This window comes from Micrasema longulum, unplaced genomic scaffold (assembly GCF_059751315.1).
Source record: "Micrasema longulum isolate JH-2025_06_02 unplaced genomic scaffold, ASM5975131v1 h1tg001257l, whole genome shotgun sequence".
NCBI lineage: Eukaryota > Metazoa > Arthropoda > Insecta > Trichoptera > Brachycentridae > Micrasema > Micrasema longulum.
Window position 1 is genome coordinate 412,337 of NW_028278444.1, and position 27,785 is coordinate 440,121.

At 33.9% G+C, this 27,785-nt stretch overlaps 1 protein-coding gene across 1 annotated transcript; it reads right to left on the minus strand.

Annotated features, from left to right (window-relative positions):
* Positions 1 to 4: 4 nt before the first annotated feature.
* On the minus strand, positions 5 to 27,785 carry LOC148276237 (uncharacterized). The gene is made up of 15 exons (XM_088234543.1): positions 27,759 to 27,785; positions 26,608 to 26,749; positions 20,916 to 20,986; positions 19,187 to 19,334; positions 18,748 to 18,860; positions 16,344 to 16,449; positions 14,535 to 14,662; positions 13,298 to 13,413; positions 9,823 to 9,932; positions 7,530 to 7,672; positions 5,602 to 5,700; positions 4,970 to 5,098; positions 3,789 to 3,914; positions 2,379 to 2,570; positions 5 to 878 (listed from the first exon to the last, which is right to left on the minus strand). Exons 2-15 carry the CDS (start codon positions 26,715 to 26,717, stop codon positions 766 to 768), a joined length of 1,704 nt encoding a protein of 567 aa, XP_088090669.1. The 5' UTR covers positions 26,718 to 26,749; positions 27,759 to 27,785; the 3' UTR covers positions 5 to 765.

Here is a 27,785-nt window from a genome sequence, read left to right on the forward strand (position 1 = left end):
AATATTTTTCTCCTAAAAGATAGACTGCTTCTGTAAGATGACAAAACAAAAAAATGTTTGCGTATTTTGATGTCGAAACAAATAAATGTTCTTATGATGATATCTGAACAAATTAATATTCCCATGTTAATGTGAGAACTAATTGATGTTCCCAGGTTAGTATTTGAACAAATTGATGTTCCTATATTGACATTTGAACAAAATGTTATCATGTTGACATTTGAATAAATTAAAGTTCCCATGTTGACATTTGAACAAATCAATGTTTCGGTGTGTAAACAGAGTAACATCATTTTGTTTACATTGGAACGAATTTATGTTCTTATATTATGTTGACGTTGAAAAACAGTTATGTCCTCATTTGTCTATATTGGAAAAAAATGTTTAGTATGAAATTTAATCGTTTCTTATTTTTTATTAGCGCATTCAAATACAAAGCATTCGTTCCCTGGTTCATCCAAAAATATCTACTTGAAATATTTATTCAAAAGTTGCAATATTGGAGCAAATAAATGTCAATATAAGAACAAATAACTTTCCCCATTAGTCAATATTTTAACAAATAAATGCTTCCATTTGTCAATATTGGAACAAATCATTGTCGTCCTACAAAAACATATTTTTTTACAGTTTACATTGCCAATCTTACAGTACAGCACAGTGAAACTCAAATCATATTCAAAGTTGACGATTACAAAAGTGAGTGTTTCGTCAGTTTGGAGGCAAGCTTGGCAGGCAGGGTACGGGAAGGCGCGGTCCATTTTATCATCTCGCGGTGAGCGCGAGTGCCCACGCGGCCAGGAGCAGGACGAACAGAGGGCGAGGGGAGAGGGTACAATGCGCCCCGCTATTGTACTCGCTGCTCTGGGCGCAGGTGCCTGGAAACATTCCACCAAAACACATCGATTAGATTTACATTTGAACAAATATTTTATTTGTGGGAAGATTGCAAATGTAATAGATATAAAGAGTAGCTAGGTTAACCTTTTCTTTTAGTTCTTTCTTATTTCATTTACATTTTTTAGATCTTAATTTTAATATGTACTTTTAATTTTCTTAATATTTTTATTTTTTTCTGTAGATATGAATTAAAATTCACAATTTAATTTATTTTTTGTCTTGTTTTGATTAAATTTATGAGCACACACTAGTTACATATGTGTTTATTCTTTTTTTTTTCTTATATTTAAAATATATTCAAGTAAATTAATATTCTTTAATTTTAATTGTATTATTATACTCTATTTTCTTACTTTAAAAAAAAAATAAAACAATTCTTTAAACTATTTTTGTTATTTTATGAGTATACAGTATTATGTCTGTACTCTTCTTATTTGATTATTAATTAAAACTAATGTTTGAGCACCCGATGACAAACTATTATTGAATAGTTTAACGGGACAAAATATATCTTAATACTTTGTTTTTTTTATAATGTATTAATATTGTAATAATGTGTATATTTTATTGAATAAAGACTATGAACTGTAAGTGTTCATAGCAATTTCTATGCATAAAATAATTAAGGGGATGAATAAAATAAAAACAATAATAAAATTTAACCAACAATGTCATACACATGAAACAAGGGATAAAAAAAAGATAAGATTACCAATGAGGAGAAAAACAGAATCTCAAAACTCATTGTACAAGGGATTGAAGCTGTACAATGAGTTACCTGAAGAAATAAAGGAGATAGAAAAGATTGAATTTGAAAAAATATGTTATTGAGAAATTTTGAAAAAAAAATTGTAATGTTATTAAGTTTATATTAGTTCTTAAGATGTTATGAACTAACTTAATAAAGCATAAATAAATAAATAATTTAAAAATACATTGTATGGCTGTAGCTCAATCACAGATGTTTGTTGACGTCGATTAAAAGTCCTTAAGCAACTTAACTGATCACCATGGAAGCGGACAGCTATAATAAGCTCGCAGATTTGCTTCGATTACATAAAGATATAAATTTAATTGTAGCTTTTTTAATTTAAGAAAAACAATGTACTTTGTCACCACATGCTAAGGATTTATTCAAATAATTTAGAGAACAAGTGGGTTTTAAGTTTCTTCCGAAACATCAATTCACTCTCACAGTTTCGCACCTCTGCTGGGAGAGCATTCCATGCCGTAGGGCCTGTGAACGCAAATGCGTGTTTGTCGAATTTATTGCTCTGTTTGCGTAGAGGTATAATAACTTCTGCTTTCGACGTAGATGTAGCTGATCTAAGCATAAGACGTCTGTCAGCTAGTTCATCTGGAATGCAGAGCTCCCTTAGATATTCTGGATTCTGGATGCATCCTAACTACTAGAAGTATCTGACTGGAGGATTGCAGCGGATGACAGGCGTTTTCATTTGATGTTTGACATGGCTCACCGTTGATGGTCAGGTTGTACGCCCTGTCGCCTTGCACTCCCGGCGACACGGCCCGGCTGCAGGAGGAGGAGACGGCGCTGAGCCGCATGGTGCCCGTGGGCACTGCAGACGCCGCCCGCAACCCTGCCGCGGATGTCAGGCGAGCCCTGTTCAGCTTCGTGCCCCCTGCTCCATAATCCGACAGGTGAGATTCTAGAAACAAATCATCAAAATCATTCCATTATCATTACTTTACTCTGCCTTTAATGAGAAGTTAAAATTAAATTTTTTTTTTCATCAACAATATTTTGAGTTTGTCCAAATTTTTGTAGACAAGGACTGGATTCAACTCCCCGGGGAGCTGTTAATATTAACATATTACAACAGAGATGAAGAACATTTTAGTGAAGGAAATATAGAAGTCTAGGCATCTACAGGACTTATGACCTGTCATTGGCTGATTAAAGTGGCCACTTTTCACACTGTGTAGCATTCACCATTCTGCACATTTTTTAACTTCTATATTCCTTAAATTCTTTAATCCGTTGATGTCTGTGGAGTTAAAGTGCTGAAACCTTTATTTATGCAGGTGAGATTCATCTAATTGAATTATTTCACCTACATATTAGGCAACGCCTAAAAAAATTTTTTTCAATTTCTATACTTCTTCATGGACCAGGTGGATTTATTAACAATATTTTGATTAAATATCAATCTTAGAACAAATAACTTTTCCCATTAGTCAATATTTGAACAAATAAATAGCCCCATTTGTCAATATTGGAATAATATTTTGAGTTTGTCCAAATTTTTGTAGACGAGGGCTGGATTCAACTCCCTGGAGAGCTGTAAATATTAACATATTACAACAGAGATGAAGAACATAATCATATAAATATTATTATAAAGTACATAATTTACTGCCTTAGAACGGGGAAGCTATCCCTAGTTAGGCAGTTTAGATAAACTAACAGCAAAAAATATATATAAATATATGTTTACTTTTACTACTTAATTAATTTGTTGTATAAATAATTCATTGTAAATTGCTGTAAAAAATATATTTAAAAAAAAAATAAAATAAGGCCTGTAGATGCCTAGACTTCTATATTATCTTCTCTAAAATGTTCTTCATCTCTGTTGTAATATGTTAATATTTCTTTCATTTTTAAATGTTAGTTTGAAAATTCACAGACAGAATTGTATTCTTTATGCATCAGAATATAAGATAATTATATTTTAATTATTCTTCGCATTTTTTAATAATTTTTAAATGGCAACACAAAATGCGAGATTGGTTTTGTTTCTGTATACTCGTCAAATCAACTTGTAAGGATTTCAATTAGTATATAGAAAGTGTTAAATCGTGTCGAAAAGTTTCAAATTGCTCTCTCGGCGATAAATTATGCACGGTGGTTGGTTCGTTCTCACCGTTTCCAATCCCACTGATGGTATATATGAAGCAGTATCTACGCGGATCCATGGAGGCTCGGGACTTGGGGGAGGCGATGAGATAATGGACACCGTTCTCCGTCCAACTCCCGTGGCAGGAATAAGCTGAAAGAACAATAAACACAAAACATTAAAAAAGAAAGAGAAATGACAAATATGTATCGCAACGACTACAGGTAGGAGTCATTGCATTCCACACTACCAGGAGTCACTTTATTTCATTTTTTATACAAAATTTGATACAAATTCTTTAATCCTTTTTTTATAACAAACGAACTATCTAATGAACTTCATTGTCAAATATTTTATTTTTTTAATGTAAATAGGGGCTAGATTTCTTACTGTCCATGCGCTCTGTAGCTGCAAGACGTGCTGTAATCTAGCTCCTACATATCGTAATTGTAATATACCATAATTGGAGACGAGGAACTAGGATTCCAACCGTCCATGCGCTCTGTAGCTGCAAGACGTGCTGGGATATTTATTTATTGTACAGCACCCTTGAGGTGATTTTCACAAAAATGGCACTATATAATTTTTTTTTAAATATATGTGTCTTATGATTTACACAAATATTTCATTTTGAGGGCCATTTTCAACGAGTTATTTAACTCACTATTGGAAAATGAAATCAAGTTCGGGCAGAGTGGGATTCGAACCACAGACCTTTGGTCCGTGAGTCCGAGACACTAGCCACAGGACCATAACCCGATACTTAATCTCGATATACGATAATTAATCCAAATATACAGGGTGTTCTTTAAACCTTGTCACATCCGAAACTGCGATAATCAGTATAATTGAGGAGAAAAAACGCGCACTGGGGTTAATACATTCAAAATATAGTATACTTATTTGTATGAAAAAATAAGCTGGAATAATTTGCTAGTTTCTTGGCAGGCGTTGGGCGCGCTTTATTAAAATTTATATTTATATTAGGATAAAAATACAAACGGTGGAAATGATTTCAAATAAATGGTAATTATTTATTTGTTTTTCTGTAAATAAAGTTACAATAAAACATTATTATGGTTAGTCAAATATAATGGTAAACTGTGCATAATCACTTCTATACACGGTTCGCCCCTGTCTCGTACAAAAAAAAAAATTACATGATGTAATAAATGGTATTGTAAGCTTTTCAAATAAATTCTTCTTACCGCTAACTGAACATGAGGATTTGAACTCCAGGGTGTCCTGGGAGCCCGTACAGCCGATGGCCAGGGCTTCGTAAGCCACCCCTTGGGGACACTCGCGCACTGCAGGAGCCGTGGCCCCCTGCTCCTCACCTGAAAACACGAACAATCAATTATTCATTACTTATTTATTAAATATACGGCCTAAATCAATTATACCTGTACGAAGAAACGATGTACAGGAAACTGAACAAAATGAACATTAAACCATATAAGGGTATTTAAAGCAAACTTAGAAATCTCCACTTGAAACGAGAAATGAGTTATTGATGCCAAAATAAACTATAGTAAAACCCCTTTTTTGCGTTTTTCAAGGGAGCAACAAAAAATTTTAAAACTAAGGAAAACTTTAAAGTGAGGAAATGAAAAATGTATGGAAAAAAATAAATTTCATTAAAATATCATTATTGTACAAGACTATACTAAATTTACTGCGGAAAAATTTTAAGAACGGTCACGATTGGGGATTGGTATAATTAAAAATATTTTGTATTTATTCAAACAGTACTGCAATATGTTATTTTTTATACTGACACGTGGCTGTGAAACTTTTTGTGTTCGCGAAGCTGGGTACTAGCGATATATTATTTACTTACCGAGGTTGATTTGCTGTCGCCTTTTTCTTTTCTCAGCGAGGGAGTCAAATACGGAGTACCTCCCCAAGTGCGGGCACGGCTTCTGGTGCAATGTGGCAGCTGGAAAAAAAAACATCACATTTTAAATAGTCTGTTGGATTTATCCCGATTGGTTGCGAATTATGTGGGTATGCATTGTTGACCATGTTTATTGTCACAACTTCAACATCCTTTTTACCCACAACCACTGTTCACTTCCCACCTCAGTATAATTTGATCATCCGCCACATTAAGACCTCGTGTAGTGAATCGCGCGTTTATTTTGTTGAACGTGTGCCGCATCATAGACTTTGTTTCCACCAACCACCAATGTTCAGATCCAGATCGGGGGCCTGTCCTAGTGTTGGTGCCGCACAATTGACCAGTGGGACCACCGCAATTCCATCAAGAACGAACCAGGTTAGTGGCATCCATTCCTAATCCATCTCATTTGTTGGGCTTGTGACCAATTGACACTGCATACCGCATATCGAGGATATTCACTTATTTCATTAAAATTAAAACACAGTTCACTCCGTCAAATAATATCGTAGAAGCCCTAGGGCTTCGCCCCCCGCAATTTCTCGGCTTGCATCCACGTGGGAATTCGTTTTTCCACGACCACGTTTAGGTACTGTTATTTAGAATTATGTAGATCACGATTATTAAATGATATGCGATGAAGAATACTTACATTGGATTAATTTTTTAACGAGTTTACATTTACAAAGTAAGAATAATTTATAATCATGAAAAAGATAGCAATCTGTCTTGTATTCTTTGTTTTATAATGCTTTGACAGCGCCCTCTGCTGGCCAGTCTTGCGTTCCGTGTGATGTTCAGTTACAAGACTAAGAATATAGCTATCATCAAGACATTTGGTAAGTGTTATGTATCCAAAGAAGGAAAAAAATGCATATCATCGTTGCGCCGGCAATGCAAAAAATCTATTACCAGCAACTGCTGGAACAGTTTCACAAAGAATAATTAAACTGCTACTTGTAACGAGCCACACTGCTTTAAGCTGGTATTTAAGAAAACGTTTCATATTGTTTAATTTGATGTTAATGTTAATGATATAGACATTTTTAAAACAACATTTATTCATTTTAAAACATTCTTAAATGCACTGTTTAAAACTAATTATTAAAATCGTAATTAAACTTTCTTTTTCATGCAATTTTTTTCTCTGTTCTTGATGTGCATTATTATTATCTTATCTCTTTCTGAAATTAATGTATCAAATATTTTTGTGTACCATATATTATATTATTATCTTATTTATACTTAATGTAAACGAATTCATATTATTTGTTTTTAACATTAATTTGTTGATAACATTTTATTTTTTTATCCATATTTTGTTTCAATTCTTTTTAATCTTACTTACTTTTTAATCTTAACATTTTTCTTGCATCCATATTTTTTATCTTTTTTACTATGCAAAGTTTCAAAAGTCACTATGTTTGTATTTACCTGTATAATTTTTGTAAATGCCCCTTGGTGTGAATTTTTTTTTTAAATAAATAAAAATTTAAAAAATTCATGGGGGTGGGGTGTCGTGGTTTTGCCACACTGCCTTGCAAACTGTTTTATTTTTAATTAACACTTTTAAATTTTTTTTGAAACTGTTTCATTTGTTTCGAAAAAAAACCCTGTTTAAAAATAATAGTTTAATTTTCTTCATAACCTCTAGTGCCTACTTTCAAGTGAAAATCCGACGAAATGAAATGAAATGGAGATTAGTCGGCCTCGTCGTGTACCGATTATTGTGTTTGCTTTCCATCAAATAAATAAAAATGAACAGGCAACGCATCGATAGGGTGGAACACTTTGCGGAGTTCTGTCGCCACAAGAACAGCGGTGTATTTCTGTTCCGGTCGACTGCAGCGGACAGAATAGATACTCACTTATGAGTGTGGTGTAGGGTGTGGAGTTATGGTCGAAGTATTGGCACGCGTCCTCGGGAGTGTCATAGCGCTGGTCGGGATGCTGGACCTCGATCACTCCTCCGTCCCTCTTGTGGAACACCATGCACACATGCCCGGATAGGCTGAAAGAGAGGAAGGTATTTTTATATTTATTTATTTTTGAAACCAGCACTGTCATAGTAATAAACAATACATAAAAAATAAAAAGACCAATTATGGGTTTCATTTAGGAACAAAAATATAAAAAAACAAAACATACAGCTCGCTAGGGTTGAAAGAAAGTGGGATGGGAAAATAGGGAAGGAAGAGAAGAAGCAGAAATAGTAAGTAAATATAAAACAATGAAAAAAGAAATAAAAATGTATTTAAATGTACACATACAACACACATACATTTACATACACACACACACACACATCCATATATATATAGATAAACATTTATATATACAAATCACAAAAAACTGATACAATACTTAACTTCAAATTTTTTTTAAAACTGAATTTTTTTATTATAATCGGTAAATATTTGATGCGTAAGCAGTGATGATTATGTCAAGAAACAGTATTGAAATAATACATTTAATTTTATACATTCCAATACTCAAGTAGAGGTTGCCATGTTTGCAACAAACCCGATAATTTAAAAGTCAGTTCTTATAAATAAAGTCGTATTTTTAACTGACAATGTTATAAATATTGTAAAATATTGTATTCTGAATAAGCTTCAATTAATACTTCACTTTTTTTAGATTTTCTATTTTGCCGGGTTTGCAAGTAGAACCCTCATATACGCATACACTAATGCACATACATATGCGTACATATATATAATCAATAATAAAGTAAGTAAAACTATAAAAAAAAAAGTAACTAAAAATTTTGCTCTTGTGACATCTCTATCGCAATTTTGATATATTTTTAAAACAGTATTTTCTTTCGTTGAAAAGATCTATGGCGCTAATTTTTTTATCGTATGACGAGCATACTCGATAAATGTATTAATTTTTACCCAGATTCGACTGGCTTATACCCCCCCACAAAAGAAAATAATAATCATGAATCAAAATGCGACACACTTGTATGAAGAAACGAAACGTACAATAAATATCCATATCTCAAAACATTGGAAATCAAACATTGGGGCATTCCATTGCCACTGGTGTTTCTATCTTTCCAAATCATCAGCAACATGGAACTAGCAGAGAAAGGATGAAAGCAGAGTGGATGCGGTCAAAATCAAAATCTCTTGGACGAATGAGGGGAAATCAGGGTACAATATGGTGAAAAATGAGGAAAACAAATATATGGCGAGAAGGAGTGGCAACTTAGGACGGGGACGACCTAGAAAGACGTGGCATGGAATGGCTCCAAGATACCTATCGGACTTTTGTATTAGGGAAAATACATGTCAAAGAAAATCTACTCTTAGGTCAGCATTTGATTCAGGAAGAGGAAAACTTGTCGAAATCCGGCGCTTCCCAAACACTAGATTCGGATATCGTGCTTTTGCCGTTGCCGGCCCCTCTGCCTGGAACCGATTGCCTTCAAACTTACAAATCATCGACAGTCCCAGTCAGTTCAGATCCCAACTAAAATCTAACTTCTTCAGTTTATCATACCCTCGATTTTAAATCAGAAAATATAATATGTCACATTAGCTTAGTTAGAATGTAAGTTTAAGTATACAATTGTAAAGCGGCCTTGAGGTGATGATCACAAAAATGGCGCTACATAAATCAGCCAAATATTATTATTATCATTATGATCAGAAAACGAAAATCTCAAGGCTGGTCGTGTCGCAACCGAAGGGCAAGAATAACTGTGGAAGAAAGTAGGAATGTATGTGGGGACAGAGACGTGTGTGGCGTTCCATCCTCTCTGCCTCTTCTACGGAGAAATCGCGTGATGGCAGTATCTCAAAACTGGCAGAAATGTCTGGAAAAATTATTGCTGGTGCTGCGGCCAATTCAATAAGTATGGCTGTCGATCTCTACTAAATAAAAGATCTTTACAATAGTGGACTGTATAAAATATTTATTTTAAAGCACAGGGCACTCCTTGACGACCGAAGACTTTGAGAAAAAATGAAATAGAGAGAGATAATAGCCCTTGTGCTATCTTTATATACTATGCTATTAGTACCCACCAAAGCAACAATACTCTGATGTGGCACTCACAAAAATCAATAGGAATTTAAATCAAGAACTATATTAAAGGAAAAAATTAACAATGCCAATCTTTAAATAAATGTCAAACAGCAATTCCCTTACCATCCCTGTGTGATGTGAGCAACAAGTTGAATCCTATTATCGGACGACTGTTGCAAGATGGAATGGCAGACGAGTCTCATCTCTCTTCCGGACCCATCCTCGTTGGATATCTGAAAAGTAAATATTAATAAAAATTTTGATCCAGTGCAGTACTCTCTCAGTTCCCCTTGGCTCGATATTCCAACGCCACTATAATCACTAAACCACACAATCAGGCTCTTTGATTCACCGGTATTCGTATGTCAGATTCAGTAATCCGCCACATAGTCTCGAGCACTGAGGCACTCAGATCGGGTTAAATAATCAACAAACGTAGGTTCGAATTGTACGTAATTTTACAAATAATTTAGACTAATAAGGGAATTGAGTGATATTTTTTTATTATTATGTCTTCAAAGATGTAAAAAATTATAATAATCTTCCCAATGAACTAAAAACTATTAAAAATAATATTTCAATAGATAAATTTAAAGTAAATCTAAAGAAAATTTTTGAACACGCGTAAAAACTACATTAAATTTTAATTAGTATGAATGTATTACTATTTTATGTTTTTTCTTTATACATCCTATGTTTTTTTTTCTCATGTACTCGTATTTAAAATTATATAAACTCTTATAAATAAACAACTACAATAGTGTAAGTCACTCTCCAAGCACAAGAGTTAAGCTAGGGTTTCCTAGAACAGCGGTGCCTGTATTTTAACGGCCGTAGTGAACGGTGATGCGGTAGACAGCCGTCGTAACGTCGACTAGAGAGTGGTTTCCTAGGGAAACGGTGTTAAATGGTGTTGATAACACCGTTTTCCTAGGAAACCACACTCTAGTCACCGTTACGACGGCTATCCACCGCATCACTGTTCACTACGGCCGTTAAAATACGGGCACCGCTGTCCTAGGAAACCCTAGCTTTGGTCTCTTTTTTTGGAGAGTTACAGTGGTAACATTAACTATATGTATAAAAGTAGATCTGTATAGAATTAAAAAAAACATGTACCTTTTATGAAATTTATTGATAAAAAAAAATTCATATGAATTATTGCTAAGGATCATATTTGGCGCCCTCCAATATATTCGTCGACAGTTGTTCCCGTGAATGAAGGTGCTGGATGTGTGACAATTTTATCTAAAAGAAGCATCGTTACACTTCTGGCCGAACAGTAAGGAGAGGTCTCAGAAAAATGATCGTACGAGGTTTTCCCAGAATATAAATTATGTAATACCGAAAACCGACAAGACCTTGGCTCAGAGGCACTTATTTTTACCCTTTAATTTCCAAGGAATAAAGGAGTCAAACAGGGATGTGTAATGTCACCGTGGTTATTCAACATATACATGGATAAATGTATGAGAGAATTGAAAAGTATGGATGTGGGAGCGAAAATGAGTAATCTAACTGTCAGTTGCCATCTGTACGCCGATGACGCAGTCCTCCTAGCTGACAGCGAAGAGGAACTGCAATCCTGGGTTACAAAGGTTTACGAAGTGTGCAAGGAGAGTGATTTGCTAATGAATGTGCAAAAGTCAAACGTCATGGTCTTTGAAAGAAATGTAACTATGACTGAATGTAAGATTGTAGTAAATGGAGATAGTTTGAAACAGGTCGAAGAATTTGTATATCTGGGTAGTATGTTTACTAGAGATGGAAATATGGACAAGGATATTGAAAGGAGGGTTAGTGCCGGTAACAGAGTTAATGGTGCCTTAAAGTCTGTCGTAGCAAATAAGTGTCTATCGCAAGAGGCTAAATTAGCAGTTCATAATGGAGTTCTGGTACCAACCCTAATGTATGGAAGCGAAGCATGGAGTTGGAAAAAAAGGGACGAAAGTAGACTGAATGCTGTTGAAATGCGATCCCTCAGGCGAATGTGCGGAAAAACAATGTATGATAGGTGCCCTAATGTCGAAATAAGAGCAGAATGCAAGGCTGAGTTAAGCATTATCGACAAAATTAAGAAAGGTCTTTTGCGATGGTACGGTCATGTGGAGCGAATGAATGATGAAAGAACGGCTAAAAAGATTTATGATGCGAATGTGTCTGGTTGTAGAAGTCGAGGAAGGCCGAGAAAGACATGGCATGATCAAGTACAACAAATTCTTGAAAGTGGTCATGTGAAAAGTCGGAATAATCGACGTGCGTGCATGAGAAGATGTATGAATGTGAAGGAAGCAAAGGAAGTGTGCCAGGACAGAGTGGTGTGGCGTTCTATCCTCTCTGCCTACCCCTCCGGAGAAATGGCGTGATGGTTAGTTAGTTAGTTAGTTAGTTAATTTCCAAGAGTAAAAACTACATTTTTGGTACAAATTAATTTGTCAGCATGCGTCGCACTCCGAGTATAAACACAAGTTGGTACATGATTACAACACCAGGTTTACTAGTCAACACATGGCTGTACTAGAGCTGGCTGTTCCTAGATATTGCAATAAATATGGCAAAAGGACACTGCAATACAGTATACCTAAAATATTTAACATGTTACCAAACAATATTAAAAATACTGAGTTAAATACAGGAGTGAGACGTTTGCTCAAATTATTATTAATAAAAAAAAAAATTGTATAAGTGATAGTTTTTCATTTTTGATAATGTAATATGTAATATTTTTCAAGTAAATTTTTTATTGATGTTGGTTAAGTATGAATAATCGAAGCAATTTATAAGAACCTGCTGACGAGTTGTATGTATGCAACTCAGCAGGACTTTAATTTAAGACTATTTTGAAATATTTTTGAAAAATAAATAAAAAAATATACAGTGTGTTCTTCAAATCCGAAACCACGATGATCAGTATGAGCAAGAAGACATATTGGCACATTAAAATAAATTTTTAGAATGAATAAAATTTAAAAAAATAAAATATTAAAAAAACAAATGGTTGCTAACTTCTGCAGGGTAGAAACGAGCAGGGGGGAGGGGGAAGTCTGACACACCGTTAACCGCGCGGCCGCGCCCCCCTCACTTCTCGCCTGCAGAAGTAAGCAACCATTTGTTCTTTTTAATATTTTATTTTGACAAATTTTCTTTGTTATAAATATTTTTTTAAATATGCTAATATGTCTTCTTGCCCATACTGATCATCATGGTTTCGAATGTGACAGGGTTTAAAGAACACCCTGTATATTAGAAGTGTATATGAACCAGTGATGTCATTCAAAGTAGTTAGTTTTAGCTGAATTATTTTTTTTTTTTGTACATTTTCAAGAAACTTCGCCGTACAATACACCTCGCCAGGAATCAAACCCAGGACCTCAAGAATGCTAGGCAAACACTACTACTGTACAAAGAGGCGGACTTATCTCTACTTGATTTCCTTAGTCATGGATTTTGGCTGAGAGCAGCCATCGTGTCGATAACATTCATCCGGGGTTCTGGTTTTATTTCACACACAGAACTGTATTCTTCATCCACATGGACACAGAGAGACATAAAAATTAAAAATATTGTTAAATGAATACTAACTGTGTGGTTTTATTACCTTAAGCGTGGCATTCTTAGTTGAGAAGTGGTACGTCCTGGTGTGGTTTAGGCTATGCCAAGTATGATGATCTGTGATCCAGGACGGGAACTTGCAGCGATTGTGGTGATTGTCCACTGAAATACATTAATAATGATGTACAAAATGTCAAAAAATTTGGACACACTCAAAAAGTTTTCGAATGACGTCTAAGTGAGATTTTTTGAGAGAAAATTAGCAACTGTAGTTTTGTTAAAAATTAAAGAAATTTTAAACAGGAAAATATAACTTTTTTCAACAATTTGAAATTAATACGAGTCTACGAAATACTCGGCCTCGTGGTGTAATGGTCAGCGTGGTTGTATGAAATATTTATTTAAAAGGGTGTTTTTACAATGGAATATTTCCTAGTCCCTGGACTGGTGCCTGAAGCGGAAAACTGATCATCTTACCATCATGTAACAAAAATGATCAAGATACGCTGCGATTAGTGAACCAATGCAATGCCCTATGCACCATTCGGTGCGAAAATGGAATGATGAGGATGATGAAATACTATTGAGTAAAAAAAAAGAAAATATTATAAAACAATATTGAAAAATGAACGCTCATGGTTTTAAAAAATCCAAGCTTTGTGAACTTAGTAAGTGCCGGTTCGCCACATGGTTACAATTTACAGCTGCTTTTGTAGTTTATGAATGACATGCTTGTTTCGGGAGTTTTTACAGGTTTTTTTTAGATTTTTAATGTTCTATGCTTATTTTAATACACAATACACATTACAAGTGGGTGACGTCAAATGAGTTCTAGACCAGATCAGTTAAAACCCAATCCCTGAATTATAAACATGTCTACTAACAGGGGGTTTTTACAGGTTTTTTTTAGATTTTTAATGTTCTATGCTTATTTTAATACACAAAAAACATTACAAGTGGGTGATGTCAAATGAGTTCTAGACCAGATCAGTTAAAACCCAACCCCTGAATTATAAACATGTCTACTAACAAGAGGAACTGTCGCTCAATTCGTGAAAAGAGGCAATTTTCCCTAACATTTAATAAAAAATCTGTATGAATTATATGTACACATATGTATTTACTCGTTTACTTAGTGACAATGTGCAATAGTGATTGTATAAAAAAACCTTTCTCTGGTATAACGAGTAACGCTTGTAACGAGCAAATTAATCGGTCCCATCTCCCTCGTAATAACCAAGTTCGACTGTATATGATTTTGTAAATATTTTTTTGTCTCTTACCCGTAGTTAGTTTGATAGTTCTGCTGCCGTCTGTACTGGAGGTCACTCCATTGCATGTGGCGTCCCCTGATTGGGCGAACTCGTACGTCGTTTTCCCTCTGTGTTCGATCTTCTTGTAAACAAAACACCTAGAAAAAAAACGAACACTGAATATGGTGCATCTCTGCAACAGATTGCCTCCTTGGTGGCGATAAAGAAAATGTTCTCAGTGCTGAACAAGAAAAGCCGCCAGAAGGAGCTCTCTGTAATCTGATAGCCTCGGTATTTTTGTGCTGAAAGAAGGTGATCCAGAAGTACACGATATGCACTTCATTGGATTGAGGAAAAGAGGGAAGTGAATTCTTCACTGACTGGGATTTTGAAAGCCTTGAAATTCTTTTCCAGAGCCTTTTGTTTTCTCTTTGTTATAAGATTTTTTAGTTTCATATTATTGAATTTTCTGGGAATATGGAGAGAATTAAAACGCGTCGTAAGGAGCCTCCTGACATCTCCTATACATCTTCATCAAACACTTCATTATACTCTACCCCAATTTTACCAAATAAAGTAAGAAAACAATGCAAAAACATTGATGTATAGAGTAAACATGAGCGTTCGAAATGTGGTCCCTTAACCTGCGGTCAATTGCTATATTCATTTTCAATTTTATTTATTCATATTTTTTTTTTTTTTAAATTTAAAAATAAAAACCTTTATTAGCATAAATAAACAATTAACAATACATTCAGTATAAAAATGGGACACGAAAGGTTGAACTTGCCAAAAAAGAGTCTGGCAAGTTTACAAAATAACATAAAAAAGAAACAAAAAATGCAAAACAAAATAATAATAGAATAAATAAAAAATTAAACAATTTTTAAAAAATTGAGAAAATATAACACTAAAAAATATTAAAATAAAAACACAAAATTTATAGATTTATAAACACAGGCACATATTAAACATACATCTCCATTTTCAAAATACAGTTAATGTCAATTATGTCAAGAAATGTAAATTATTGAAAAGCTTCCGTCCTATGTAAGTACGAGTATGATGATTTTTGGCTGTGGTAGTTTTAGTTCTCTGTAGAGCAAGGCATCCTGTTCTTAACCTTCCTAATATATATGTTCATTACAAAATGGAATATCTTAATTCATGCATATAAAAATAATGAGGTAAAATTAGGTATATATAAAAATAACACATAAGTATACATAATATCTAGAGAATAATATGTAGTAGTTAAATACACATTCCGTATAACGTAACATCGATATTTATGTACGAAAATGTGTATATCTGTATGAAAATTAAAAGTATCCACGTCAGTAACGTGGAGCTAAACATGCTTGGAACAAAAAATGTAAGCATGATTTATTTTTCATACAGAAAACTTAATTTAAGATCTAAATATGTTGCAACAGAGAAAAAAAAAATTGAGAAGGGAATATGGAAGTCGAGGCATTTACAGGGCTTATGACCTGTCGTTGGCTGGTTTAAATAGCCACTCTACACTTTGTGTAACATTCACCATTCTGTTATGTTTAAACATCTACATTTCCTCAACTCTTTCATCTGTTGACTTTTGTGAAGTAAAAGAGCTAGAGTAAAAGAGCAGACAGTCTGCAAGCATTTGGACATACTCAAACATTGTTGAATTGTGTTTTATACATAAAACTTCTAAAATACAAAAATCTGTTTTTTCTGGTCATCCAAGCTTTTGAATTGCGATTACTCAAAATGGCGTTTTTTGGGTCAGTGACTTTTACCCTAACAGCGACAATATGTTTCTTCATATGACTGTTGTTGTAATAATAATGGCATTACCTATAGGAGTCTTCATCGGTAGTCCTCCTATTGAGCTGAGAGATCTTCCCCACCAGGTATCGGATGGATCCTTCCCTCCATGTGGCCAAACAGACCAGCTCTTCAACTGAAATCGAAAACCTTTTATTAGATCTGTATCCACAATATCATTTGACAGTAAGTCCACAACCGCAATTTTTTATGTTAATATCGATTGCTATAGTCCTTAAAATTTAGCTTGATTAGAATGACAGTTTTATTTTTTATTTTATTCAGAAAACATACAGTCATACAAAATAAGTATTAAAAACAACAATTTTTTAACATAAAAAGACCAATTAAGTTTTCATGAATTGAAAAGATATAAACATTAAATGTGACAAAAAAATAAATAAGAATTTTAAGTGAGAAAAGAATAATTGTTGACATTTGCGTTTTCCATGGAGGTAATAAATTAAAATAAATAAAAATACCGAAAGCACACTCCGAGCCATCCACGCACACACATGAACGCACATATAAAACATACACAAACATATACATTACATGCGGCACATATACATAGCGTAAACCACTCAAGATGCACATTCAGCAACTATCCCAAATAATCGACCCCATGAAGAAATTTTCTGTACAAATGCAACGTGCAGTTAAAAATGTCTACATCAACACTAGAGTCCGTTATAATTTCTACAGATATGTCTAATGAATGAATTCGAGGTATAATTGTTTTTACAAGTTGGTACATATAAAAGGGAATTTAATCTGGTATAACGAAGAGGACAACGGAAACCAATATTTTGTAAAAGATACGGCGAATCAACTATATTATTGAGAATTTTGAAAAGAAAAATTAAATCATATGTAAGGTGCCTTTGTCAGCTAAAATGACGACATAACTTTGTAGTAACGTCTAAGGAGTGATTTATATTGACAAACGATAAATAATTAGTATCTGGCATGTTAATTTATTTTTTTAATACAATGCTTGACATATAAATCAAAATAATTATATAAAATCAGCTTTAAAACTAAAAAAAAAAAAACCTAATTATAAACGACGTTCTTACAAGGTTACATCATTTTGCAAAAAACTTTAGAGATGGGACAAATTGATCAATGTAAATTGATCGAATAAAAAAAAATTCATGTGATGTTGTTCATGAAAAAATAATAAATGTCTTATTTTTTGGTGAATAATTGTCTTAGACACACTATAATAAGCTTGTTTTTGCGTTTTTATATCAATTTAGATAGATAGAATCGATTTGATCGGTACATGATCGGTGATCAGTAATTTCCCATCACTATTGACATTAGTTTGGCAGCTGTTTTTTGATCAAGCTATATTTTAAGGCCTATAGTTAATTAAGTATGTTTATCGTGAGTTTAGACATACTTTTTAGAGGAGAGTAAAAACAGTTTTTACTTCAATGGCCAATTGTTGCGAAGTTTTTTTTTTTAACACACAATATTTTATAACATTATTTGGCTAAATTTAGAGGAAGCAATGGTTCCATGTGTACCTATGAACGGACCGCGCATGATAAATACATTATATATAATACTAGCAGAAAATAGTATGATAGAAAATTCGTGTAGTCTCATGTAATTAGCCTTCTTGTCCTGTTCCATCGGTCCTTCGGGCCTCGTTTGATTAGGTTCTCCGACAGCAAGAATTATTGTACTTATGGGCCTCATAATTTGGTTTTTGTTGTTTGGAGCAATCTTAATGTAATAAAACATTTAAGTTTGTAAGTGAAAATTCTTGATGGAAGTTCATTGTAATTTATTATACAAATAAAACACGAGTGATACTTTAATCCACAAATTTGGAATATCCAGTGGTCGAAGTGGCCCAGTCTCGAAGATGTCGCGAAAGCGATGAAACCGGTCACTGGATATTCCAAATTTGTGGATTAAAGTATCACTCGTGTTTTATTTATATAATAAATTAATGTAATAAAGAAGAACCTGTCACTCAAAAAAATGCTACCAAAACAACACAAAATAAACAGATCTAACAATCCGTAAGTCTATGGCCACGTGAGGTATATTTTTATATCGTGAGGGGCATAAAGCCACACAAGGGTTAAACATCAAAACATATAAGAAAACATTATTCTGTTAAATATGACTACATCTTTTTAAAAAAATGAGTGAGATATATCAAGTCTTGAATTCTATATAGACTCATGTGACATAAAGCCACACAAGGGTTAAACATCGAAAAGCGTATGCAAACATTGAGGGAGATGATTGGCCTGGTGAAATTAAAAGTGGCTATGCTCTTTAATTATTTAATTTATTAATTTTTAATTTTCAGTCCCAGATTTTCATTCTTAATTCATAAATCTGTCTTGGTGGTAACTTTTAATTACGATTTCGTTACAGTGGCTCAATTTGATAAAAAAATTAAACATACCGTTGCTCTCCGTGGACAGGACATCCGGGCACGCTTGGTACTTCAGGAGTAGTCGGGAGTCGTCGGTACAGCTCTCCGCTCGAGACGGGGGAGTGATACAGTCTCCCGAACCCCTGCACAAATTGGAAAGAAAAAATTAGGCTTTAAAACACTAATACTCCCGAACGTTGGCTTGCCTGCTACAAGCTGGTTTCGCAAATAAGGACACACGTTATTTATTTTCGCCTTTTTTGAGGTATTTATACATTCGTAATAAAGGTTAGTTTTTTGTTTTATCTCTTCATGTGATTGGCTAAGAGTCATCGTCGTGCTGAAATCAAAATTGTGCAAAAATGCTGCTCTAGCGCCTTAATCCAGCCGCAGCTGGATGATGTGCTTTTGGCATCCCTCGAGAGCCAGAAAAAAATGTATTACGAAGTAAGTGCTGATAACAACTTGCCTGTTGTACGAGAAGGTGAACGGGGCCCCCTTGAAGGGGCAGGGCTGCGGCCTCGGAGGGGGTTCCTGGCGGAACATGGAGAACAGGGGAGCGTCTCCACTAATATTATCGCACAGCTCTTTCAGGGACGCCTTGTGGTCGCAGAACGCTGAAAAAGAAACAGACATTCGACCATTTTTATACAAATATTGATTAAATACATTGATTGTACTATTTCTCATACAAATTTGAATTAGTTTTTAATTTTTTTTTTTTCATTAAAATTGAGATGTAGATCACAAAAAACAAACCATCACGCCATTTCAGTAGGCAGAGAGGATAGAACACCACATCACTCTGTCTTTGTATACAGACTTTGCTTTCTCTAAATTCACAAACCATTGCGCCGTAGGCCGAGAGAAAAAATGCCACATCACTCTGTCTTTGCATACATACCTCGCTTCCCCTACATTTATACATCTTCTCATGCACGCACGCCGATTATTCCTACTCTTGACGTGTTCATCTTCAAGTATTTTATGGACTCGATCGCGACATGTTTTTCTCGGTTTTTCTGCATCCATCAACATTCGCATTGTAGTTCACTTTAGCCGTTCTTTCGCTGTCCATTCGCTCTACATGTCGAAACCAACGCATCACCCCTTTCTTGATTCTGTCGATAATGCGTGTCTCAGCCTTAAATAGTTCACGGATTTCGACATTTCTTGTTTTTATAAACTCTTGTTTTATATAAATCTTATGTATGTAAAAGCCTTATGGGCGTGAAAAATAATTAAAATAAAAAATAATGTTTCAGGTTTCATTCGGGAAATAAGGGCCAATCATAGAGTTAAGAATAGTCCAGAAACCGCATACGAGCTTCGAACAGAAGGCGACTAAACTACTCATAAATGAGTCGTTTTACGTTTTAAATCAATAGTTTCTTTGTAGACGTCGCTCAGTACGCAACTCCTGATTTTAATTCTTTTAACTATGCCGTGTTGTGTTTAAAACTTTTAAAGTGTAGAAATACTGCTGGGATCTTAAAGAAACCGGATGGGATCAAATTTCACGTGTCATTAGCGAATGAATGTGTAAGTAGCAAATACATTACTTAAAAATTTAATTATTTTTTCATCTGTCAGATTGTCGAAGAAAATAAAATGAACATTTCGTTAGTGTTGCCAGGGTAGTAAATTTTTTTACCCTACTTTGCTCATCTAATGAGAGAACTAATGAAAATTGGACCTCGGATTAAACAACTCTGTGGTGGACATTTAACCGACATTATCATTAAAACATCAAATATTATTTAACGTAATATAAAAATATCATTTTTATATAAAATATATTTTTTTAAATATTTTTAGTTTAAAGTTCATTTATTCAATTACTCTTATTAAATGACCCATTATTTATCTACTCTGTTGTGTCGATCAATATTTTCGCGTACACAATAAAATTTTAGAGAAATTAACAGATTGCTTTTTTTTACCTTACATTTGTGCTATGATTATATTTTTCCCATCTACGCGGCGACATCACGAATGCGCGCGGCGAAAGTGGGGCATAGTGGGGGGATTTTCGGACACAGTCCGATGTATTCAAATGTGATTCTACACTCCTTCTGGACTATTCTTAATTCTATGGGGCCAATTTTTTTATTTTAAAGTTTGTTTATTTTTCCATACATATATTTTACATAGAATTTTAATTACAAAAATACACTTAAAATTAAGCATGTACTTACTTTCTTTGTACTGCAAGACGCTCGGATGTTTGGCGTGTATGACGATACACCTGTAGCAATCTCCATCCATTCTGCAAATAAAATACACCATTTTAAGTACGTATGTTGAAAATTTGTGATTTTGCATTTAATCGAAAAAAGTGAAGAAATGGAGGTGTTAAGAAAAATAACAGCATTAATCGATATTATTTCTGGTTTGTAGCTCAATCACAAATAACTATCGATGTGCTAAAAAAACATGCTAAGCATTTGAGCGATCGCAATGAACAATAATGAACATTTAAATTTGTTTCGACAGAGAGAGAAAAGGGACAGGTCATAAGCCCTGTAAATGCCTAGACGTCCATATTCCCTTCGCAATAATGTTTTCCCTCTCCGTTGAAATCAATTTAAATATGAATAACTCCCTAGGGAGGAAATCCAGCCAGTCTGCAAGCATTTGGACATGTGCAAACATTATTGAATTAACTACCTGGTAAAAGAAGAAGTGTAAAAATTGTAAAATTGTTTTCAGGTGTTGCCTAGTAGGTGATTTGGTTCAGCCGGATGAATCTCACCCACGTGATAAAGGTTTCAGCTCTTTTACTTCACAAAAGAATAGAAGAGTTGAGGAAATGTGGATGTTCGAACATGGGCAGAATGGTGAATGTTACACAGTGTGTAAAGTGGCCACTTGAACCAGCCAAAAACAGGTCATAAGCCCCGTAAATGCCTAGACTTCCGTATTCCCTTCTCAAAAATGTTTTCCCTCTCTGTTGAAATAAATTTAAATGTGAATAACTCCCTAGGGAGAAAATCCAGCCAGTCTGCAAGCATTTGGACATACTCAAACATTGTTGAATAATGAACATGCTTAAGTTATCGCAGTCATTAGTCAACGCGTGTGTAATCTCTAAGTCAACGCTCGTGTCGGTTTGTTTTTTGTTTTCCTCGTAAATAAATACAGTTCACTGGCGAAAAATCGGCGTTTACTATAAAAAATAATACAATATATTGCATTTGCAAAAAAGTAAGGAGTATCTAATATAAAAAAGTGAAAATTAAGTTACAATTACTATGGCGACTGCATTTCTTGACATTTGAATTGCCAACCGCTGATTAAATGCAATAAATAGCATGATAATTAAATAGTAAATAAATAAATAAAAATAGCAATTTTGGAATATTTTCCATATTTACACCGGTGAAATTCAAATATGTGATTGCGCAGCAGGATTATACGTCGCGAAACGTAAATATTTTGACATTCAATATTAGGTGTTCACGGATGTTGCATTGCGATCGCGAATACGATAAACAACCATGGTGAAAAATTGTTATCACGTCGCTTATTGGCACGTCGATAGTTATTTGTGATTGAGCTACTGGTATTCCAAACGCTCTCGCGGTCATCGAAAAACCATTTGTTTGTAAATACACGAGATAAAGTGTTTTCTACGGCCGCGAGAGCAGTCCAGAATAGCACCCCTGGCCGATTACCTTTCATTCCCACTACAGATAAAAGATAAAAGAAATCAAGATAAAAGAAATACAAAAATATAACATTTGGATTTGGAACAAAACTAAACAACATTTTAACATTACAAAAGATTTCATAAACATTCTTGGATTCGTCACGCGTCGTTGTAAAAATCGTTACATAATTCATAGTGAATTTCAAAATCCAGAGCCTAAAATTGAAGAACGTCCTTATCGTATCAAGGGTAGGTCCACATTCCGTGTTCCTTTCCTTTCTTTAAAAAAATCCAACCTTTTACAAAACTGAATGAAATTCGTGTTATCGCTACAGACCGCTATTCGTTATGTATATTCAATACGTAATTTTGTTTATTTCTTTATATATATAAATTATACATTGGTGGATTTATTGCCAAATGGCAACTTCTTCCAACCAACTGATAAAATAAAGGTGTTATCTTTTATTTTTCATAAGTTATGTCTCTGTTATACTTTTTTGTTGTTTTTTTATATATTTTGCTTTCATTAAGTTGTTTTGTTTTAATTATTCTACTTTATTTCATATTATATATAACATAACGAATTGTTCACTGTTGTGATTATTTCTCTAAAAAAATTTATTATAAAGGGTTATTTGAACCGTTGGTATGTAAATAAATAAAAAAATAAACATAAGGCACCCACGAATTCAAATGTAATTTCAATGAGACATTCTGGATATTGGCAATCTCAGAAGTGAGTACTTTGCTCCGTTTCAATCCACTGCAACCTATGGAATAATTGGCTGGGGGGGTTGTGCGATCTCCATCATAAATCCTTTCATAATTTTATATGAATTATTGCTAAGGATCATATTTGGCGCCCTCCAATATATCCGTCGACAGTTGTTCCCGTGAATGAAGGTGCTGGATGTGTGACAATTTTATCTAAAAGAAGCGTCAATAGACTTCTGGTCGAACAGTAAAGAGAGGTCTCAGAAAAATGATCGTACGAGGTTTTCCCAGAAAATGAATGATGTAATACCGAAAACCGACAAGACCTTGGCTCAGAGGCACTTATTTTTATTCTTTGATTTCCAAGAGAGAGGTTCAGGACTAGATTTTTCTTGCGAGGAAGGGTTTGATGTTTGAACTCCTTGATGATTTTGCAATTATAAGATTTGTTTATTGAATGTAAATCAAATGTTCGTCTTTGTCCGTTATTTTTATATTATTATTCGATACTAAAAGAGCTCCATATTACAACTCGTCTATCAGTGGCGTGTTTGAGAAGGATACTGTCTTTCTTTGTACATATTGCTAGACGTGAGCCAGACAATCTAGAAAAGGCAATAATGTCTGGCCGAGTTGAAGGTAGGAGAAGCCGGGGTAGAATCCCATATTGATGGACTGACCAAATAAAGGTGGCTACGGGGCTAAAATTTGATGAGTCAGTTCGTCGGGCTGAGGACAGGCTGGAGTGGAACAGACTAATCAGAAGTGTTCATGGTGATCACGATCCTCAGCATTGAGGGACCGGTTGGAAGAATTCTGTTATTCTTTAATTATGTTCTTCTGTACTATAATATAATGTCATGGGGTAATAACTACAACTAAAGTCCTTAAAATTTAGCTTGATTAAAATGATAGCTGTCAAATTAATGTCAATAGTGATGAAAAATTACTGATCACTGATCAAATCGATTTTATCAGTTTTTTTATGCAATCACTCTATTTCCAAAAATTGATATAAAAACCCAAAAACAAGAATATTATAGTGTGTTTAAAACAATAATTCACCAAAAAATAAGACATTATATTTTTTTCATGAACAACATAAAATGAATTATTTTTTTATTCGATCAATTTACATTGATTAATTTGTCCCATCTCTAACGTTTTTGCAAAATGATGTAACCTTGTAAGAACGTCGTTAATAATTAAGTTTATTTTAGTTTTTTTTTAGTTTTAAAGCTGTATTTATATAATTATGTTGATTTATATGTCGAGCATTGTATTAAAAAATTAATTAACATACCAGATACGAATGATTTTTCGGGTGTCAATATAAATCACTCCTTAGATGTTACTACAAAGTTATTTCGTCACTTTTTCTGACAACTGTCGTTGTGATCAAGCAATATTTTAAGGACTATAGATAACTTCGACTACTACTACTACTACCATCACGCCATTTCTCCGTAGGGGTAGGCAGAGAGAATGGACCGCCACACACGTCTATCCTGGCATACACTCCTAGCCTCTTCCACATTCATACATCTTGTCATACATGTCCTTCGGTTCTGTCTGCTTTTGACATGACCAGACTTAAGATTTTGGTTTATCTGATCATGCCACGTCTTCCTTGGTCGTCCTCGTCTAACGTTGCCGTTCATTTTTGCCATATATACTTGTTTTACCATTCTCTCGTCGTCCATTCGTTCTACGTGACCAAACCATCTCAGAGACCCTTTCTTAATCTTATCAATTATACTTGTCTCAGATTTACACTCTCGCCTGATTTCACTTCGATTTAACTTGATTTAACTTCGAAATCAGGATTTTTAAGTTAACCGCCGAATTAATAAATGCCGCTGCTTAAATGCGTAGTATTTAAAACTGTCAACATTTTGTAAATTATTTCTGTTTATTAAGCAAGTCTTCTTTGTTTATTCTCAAATCTAAGAATATTTTTAAAAATTATATTATTAAGTGTTCTCGGCACGGGTAACCTCAGTGAGGTCACATTAATTATAGTTTAAAATGGAAAAAATATGAATAAATAAAATTTAAAAAATAGGCGGCGCTGAAACATTACTCGACATTAATCATCATCAGTGGCGCTACAGCCCGTTGTGGGCCCTGGCCTCCTCCAGAATGTGTCTCCATTCGTCCCTGCACCCCGCGGCTCTTCTCCAGTTCGTCAGGCCAATCGCTCTAATGTCACTTTCCACATTATCCAGCCAACTTAATTTTGGTCTGCCTTCCGGAGTGGTATAAATAATATTTTTCGGGGTGCGGTTATCATTCATTATGTGCACATGGCCCAACCATTGTAATCTTCTTATTTTGATGAATTGTGCAATGTTGGGTTCGCCATACAGTGCCTCTAATTCATGATTAAACCGTCTCCTCCACACTCCGTTTTGGTTGACAGCACCAAATAACTTCCTTAATATTTTTCTTTCGAATACTAATGCCATATTTTCATCTCTTTTGGTCATAACCCAGCATTTGGCACCATATGTAATGACCGGTCTGAGGAGAGTTTTGTAAATAATGGTCTTAGTTTTTCTAGTGGGCAATTTAGATGTTTAAACAAGCCATAATAACATTTGTTTGCTGCTGATAGACGTGTTCTAATCTCGGTACTATAAATGTTATCATTAGTCATTTCAATATTTAAAGGAATTAACATTGTCTATGTGGTGTGAACCAGCGTCAATTGTTTATTGCTCCTATTTCTTACTATAGTATTGAGTGAGTTTCTAGAAAACATATCTCAATTATCATTTCAATTATGTTTTTGTATATATATTTTTTTTTTCTGTTGATTTCAATTATACTCTTATTTTGTTTTTTTAATACTACTATATTTTACTATTATTTGGTTGATTTTAATGATACCATTATTTTGTATATTTGATTATGTGTGATTCTTAATTTGTATAATTTATATTTTTTAAATTATTTCTAATTATCTTTTTTGCATTGTATTCTTTGGAATTTTATTATTTATTACATTTACCTTTTTTTCTCGATTGTTATTCTATGTCATTATAATTTGATCTAATTAATTTTACTATGTATTTTTATTGTTATTTATTGTGCCTTTATAAGTTCATTAATATTTAAACTAGTGTAATTTTGAATGAATAAATAAATAAATTATTATATATATATTTTTTCATTTCGTTTCTTTTACATTTATTATATTGAACATAATTTAAATTATTGTATTAAGTGTAAACAATTTTTTTGGTGTTTGCATGAGTTTCTTACACTAATATACAAATAAATTGGCAATATTTGTGTACATATTGTTTGTTTACCTAATAAAATAAATAAATTGTGAAAAAATTTAATGAATCGAAATTAACTCGCTTGATCATGATTTTTATTTGAAATTTGACAATTCCTAAGACGGTGTAGTTAATTTTTCGGATAAAAATGTTTTCCCTCTCTGTAGCAACAAATTAAAATAGAAACTTTATTTCGGAACACACGTGCAATATAAATAAACGCAGAGGGCTCACCTGTCGCGGAGGACGAATTTGTCCCCCTGGGACTCAAAGCATTCTCCCTTGGTGTCGATGAATGTGGAGTTGACGGACAGATTCTTTTGGGCGCCATTCTGGAACCACATGCCCGCCCACTGGGAGGGAAACTCACAGCCACCTGGAACATAATACAGACAATTATTCATTTAGTTTACACGTCGATCTTCTTGTTAGTTTATTCAGAAAAAATATCTATAATATTAATAGTCTAAAAATGATTGATTGTGTCAGTCGTGTACGGGCCTGTTTCACATGTATCGCGCAAATCCACTCGGTCTGGTAACATTAGGATTAGTGGATACTTTTTTATTATTTTCTTTTTTGATTCTATGATTCGTTTATTTTTTATTGAATCTTTTAAATTTGTAATTTAATTAAAACAATTTATTTTGTTGACACATGCTACGGATTTATTCAAATGATTTAGAGAACAAGTGGGTTTTAAGTTTTTTCCGAAACATCACTTCACTTTTACAGCCTCGCACCTCTGCTGGGAGAGCATTCCATGCCATAGGGCCTGCGACCGCAAACGCGCGTTCACTTAATTTGGTGCGCTGTTTGCGTAGAGGTATAATAGCTTTTCCTTTCGACGTAGATGTAGCTGATCTAAGCGTAAGACGTCTGTCAGCTAGTTCACCTGGAATGCAGAATTCCCTTAGATATTCTGGAGCAGAGTTATGCACTGACTTATACATAAGCCAACAGAGTTTGTATTCCACCCTCTGTGGAAAACGTAGCCAGTGCAATTCCCGAAGTAGTGGAGTGATATGACTGAACTTAGAGATTCCAAAAATAAGTAAAGTTTGTGACGTAGAAACACTAATGTGTATGTAGTCTTTGAGGATTTTATCATTTTTAATATAAATATTTTTAATATAAATATAATACTCGTATAAATATTTTTAATATAAATATACGATTTTATAATATAAATATTATTATGGATAAGAATTTCAACTGTAATCTTTTTGTCTGTCATAATACAGGGTGTTCTTCAAACCCTGCCACATCCGAAAACACGATGATCAGTATGAGCAAGAAGACATATTTGCACATTTAAATATTTTTTTAGAACGACTAAAAACTTAAAAAATACAATATAGAAAAAAAAACAAACGGTTGCTTACTTTTACAGGGGAGAAACGAGGAGGGGG